Source organism: Pan paniscus, chromosome X, assembly GCF_029289425.2.
Source record: "Pan paniscus chromosome X, NHGRI_mPanPan1-v2.0_pri, whole genome shotgun sequence".
In the NCBI taxonomy this organism is placed as follows: Eukaryota; Metazoa; Chordata; class Mammalia; order Primates; family Hominidae; genus Pan; species Pan paniscus.
This window is the reverse complement of record NC_073272.2, coordinates 126,285,532-126,289,117: the sequence shown is the minus strand read 5'-3', so window position 1 is coordinate 126,289,117 and position 3,586 is coordinate 126,285,532. Positions and strand designations below refer to the sequence as shown.

The 3,586-nt window shown below is 42.2% G+C and overlaps 1 protein-coding gene across 1 annotated transcript; it reads right to left on the bottom strand.

Moving 5' to 3' along the window:
• Nucleotides 1-248: 248 nt before the first annotated feature.
• PRR32 (proline rich 32) lies at nt 249-2,334 on the bottom strand. The gene is made up of 2 exons (XM_003808027.5): nt 2,200-2,334; nt 249-1,403 (listed from the first exon to the last, which is right to left on the bottom strand). The coding sequence occupies exons 1-2, from the start codon at nt 2,217-2,219 to the stop codon at nt 527-529; spliced, it is 897 nt and encodes a 298-aa protein (XP_003808075.1). The 5' UTR covers nt 2,220-2,334; the 3' UTR covers nt 249-526.
• Between the last annotated feature and the right edge of the window lie 1,252 nt (nt 2,335-3,586).

Here is a 3,586-nt window from a genome sequence, read left to right as displayed (position 1 = left end):
CTTTATGGAACTTATGTTAATTCAGCCATCCAGCTCTAAGCACCCCTTATAGCCTTGGGTAGATAGAGATTCCCCAATCTAGCCTTGGCCTAGGAAGAACCTAACCACCCTTCCCCAGTCACACTGCAAGACAACTCAATAGAAAATAGTAACAGTCGTTTAAGCCATTTAGAAAACACTGACAGGTTTGTTTCTGCTTTAATTACCTTAAAGATAGAACACAAAATCCAAGGCTTTGGTTCCTGGGGTGTCATTTTGAAAAATAATTTACAACATTTCAGACTTCACAATCTGTATTTAATCTCCAGTAAGTAGGGCACATTTGTGCTAAACAGAGTGTGGTAGGGTACAAGGTTTCAAATAGGGCACATTAGTGCTAAACAGAGTGTGGGAGGGTACGAGGTTTCAAGTAGGGCACATTAGTGCTAAACAGAGTGTGGGAGGGTACAAGGTTTCAAATATAAAAGCATAAATGAGTAACTTTCACCTCTTTCCACAACCCTTTTTTCATCCTTCCTTTTTGCCATCAGCTGTGCTCTCTGTTGGGTGATGCAGGAGCTGGCATTCCCCCAGAATGGAAATGGGCAAAATAAGAAGGCAGTGGAGGACCCAATATCGGAGGAGGAGCAAAAGGAAAAGGCATAGTGAGAAAGGGATTGAAAATCGGAGGTCGAGGAGGGATGAAACAATGAACAGTAGAGCAAGAAGGTAAACCTGGAGTACTGGAAGACAACGGGATAGGCCTTGGCCAATTATGCATGGGGTGGCATGGGCCCCTGAGTGGGAAAGAAACATGAGCCAGCTTTCCTCTGCAGGCTATTCGTGTATTTCCGGGAGGCACCTCCATTACTATCCCTGATCTAAGGGTAGGAATATGTGAAGGGCCTCTCACTTGTGGGCCCCTGGGTGGAAAGAACCCTTTACCTCGTGGCAAAGCTACATGCAACCTTGCATTATTACTGCCTCTCTCAGTGCCCCCATTGTTGACCTTTGTGCCCCCTACTATCAGTGCAGGAGGGCCGCCAGAGACTTCCCAGGACACATTAATAGCATCCTGTCCCTCCTGCCTCCAGCCTGCCAGTGCATCACAGCTATTTACTTCTGCTGTTGCTAGGGACTCTTCTGCAACAGCAGGTGGTGGCCCGTAGGGGTGTCTATGAGCTCTCAAGCTATGAAGAGGAATGCAGGATCCTGTTCTTTCAGAGGGCCACTCCAGTTGCTTGCTATCCAGATCAGTCAGCACATTGACGGAAGGTCTCAGCAGTACTTGAGGTTGACCCCAGGGCTCTGCATCATCCTCTGGCTTGGAACTCAGACATTGCAGGGGCATGTCGTGGTGCAGCTCCTGGTTCCCATTTTTGTCCACAGATACTACCAAGGGTGAAGGGGCGTGCCCTCCAAGGCTTGCAAAAACAGAAATCAAACAGCTAATAAAAATGGAAATGCACTGACCAGAAAATAGCTACAATATGTAATTGACTGAGCTCACTGAAATATACCAGGGAAAAAGGGAGTGCCCTCTCCCCTATATGTAGCCAAATACTTGCTCAGCGCTCTGGCCTCTTCCCAGGTGGCTTCTTTAGTACTAGGCTACATGATTACCCTTCATGACTACTCAGTGGCCTATTTCATTCCTCATTTCCCCGCCTCCACAAGGCAGCAAGGAAGCTTAGAAGATGCACATAACTTAATAGTAAGCATATAATAGAAAATACCAGCTTTTTCAATTCTCTCTAGGATCTATGATTCACTAATCCTGGCATTCAGATTCTGGCAAGATTGTTCTGGTATGTCTTCCGAAGTAAAATATCTTTTTCTTCACAGAAGTCAAAGAAAAGTTAGTTATGTTAACAAACACACAAGTTTCTCTTCTTGAGGTATCATTCAACACTCACACCAAATTTTGTTAAAAATTCCTTTCATTCAACCAACACCACACCCTAGAGTAAGAATTTCCTCATGTTTAAACCCCACTGTTTAGACTAGGGATTTGCAAATTTTGTTTCAAAATTACACTTCAAAGTTGCCACTCTTAAATCCAGTATTCTTAGTAACTAAATTTATATCCTTCAAGTTTTTGTCTGTAATTTCCTCCCACATCTCCTCCAACCCACTCATCCCTGTCCCAGTTACACAATAAAGCAATTCAAACTGACTTTGCCTTCAAAATTAAACAGTTGTACTCGGTTTTGTACTTACACGTTTTCAATACAAGCCATGAAGAAATTTGATCAGAATAGCTTTCCTGAGGTGGTGGAGATAACCCACTGAACAGGCCAGCTAGGTCTGGAGAAATGACTCCTGCTTCTGCTTTAGAGGCTTGGCAACTAGAATGAAGCCAGGGAACAACTGCTTCTTTCTAGATTTGGAGTTCTCTTTCTGGGGTTACCAGTTGCTAAGGAAGGGAGGGAGAAAAGGAGTGGGGAGGGGGGTGGGTGGGGACGAATCTGTGACACTCCTTTGAACTTAAATGTGGGACTGGTGTTTGCACAGTAGTAGATGGATGGTAAAGGCATTCACTACATTAATTCTGATGCAGGGCAGTTGGAAAGACAAATCATTTCAAGAAGGATTTAGAAGAATCATGGAAGCATGATATTTTTTGAAGAGTTATTTATGAAGTTTTAGTTTCTACAAGGTAGTTGTCAAGTCTCCTCAAATTTGGAAACACATTGAGCAGAGTATTGTGCCTAATATTGTAACTTAAACTTCCAGTTTGGGGATGCATATTATTAACTTGGTGGAGAACAGAGGTTTGGGGGCTAAATTGCTTTTCTATCTGTGAAGATGAAACAAGAACTCCTCTAAGAATCATTGTGACATTATTTTTTAGCCTCTCACGTTGCAGTTATATCCTTCAACTTGCCTGTTAGTTTATAAGCTCTCTCTCTCTCTCTCTGTCTCTGTCTATGTCTGTGTGCGTGTGTGTGTGTGTGTGTGTGTGTGTGTGTATTTCCTGTAATAGAGCTCTGGAAGTTTCTCTCAAGTTGGGAGGGTCAGAATAAATGGCATAACAGGTATCATAAATTTATAAATATTAGCTTAGGTTTGGCCTTGTAACATTTTTGCATAGGGAACTTTCTGTTTGTCCAGCCTAAATTTCATTTTAAGCAAGTTTACTTTCCCAGCTTTCTTTTCTGCCATTGATCTACAGATTAATTGCTCCGAAATTACAACAACCATTCCATCATCCAAGACAATTACTGTTGCTCTAGGACAAAGCCATAAACTTGGCAAACCTGCCTAAATTTACATAAAATTTGTGCTGTGCAGGCTAGACCTGGGAGATTGTGTCTTCCTTATTTTCAATATTAGTATATGTTGCTACAGTTCAACAGTAATGTATATTTCTTTTCTCTTAAGGAAAGATAACAGACTCAAATACCATGTGCTTCAATTTTTAGATATATGGTGTCTGTGTATCTGTGTGTGTGTGTGAGAGAGAGAATAATGCATAAGTACAAAGTACTAATGTAAAGGAATGGTCACTACTGCAAATCAACACAACTCATATAGAAGTAACCTTTGGGGTCTGCAAGTCCACATCTTCCTGCCAGAGTGTGTTGTCTCCATCTATACAAGAAAG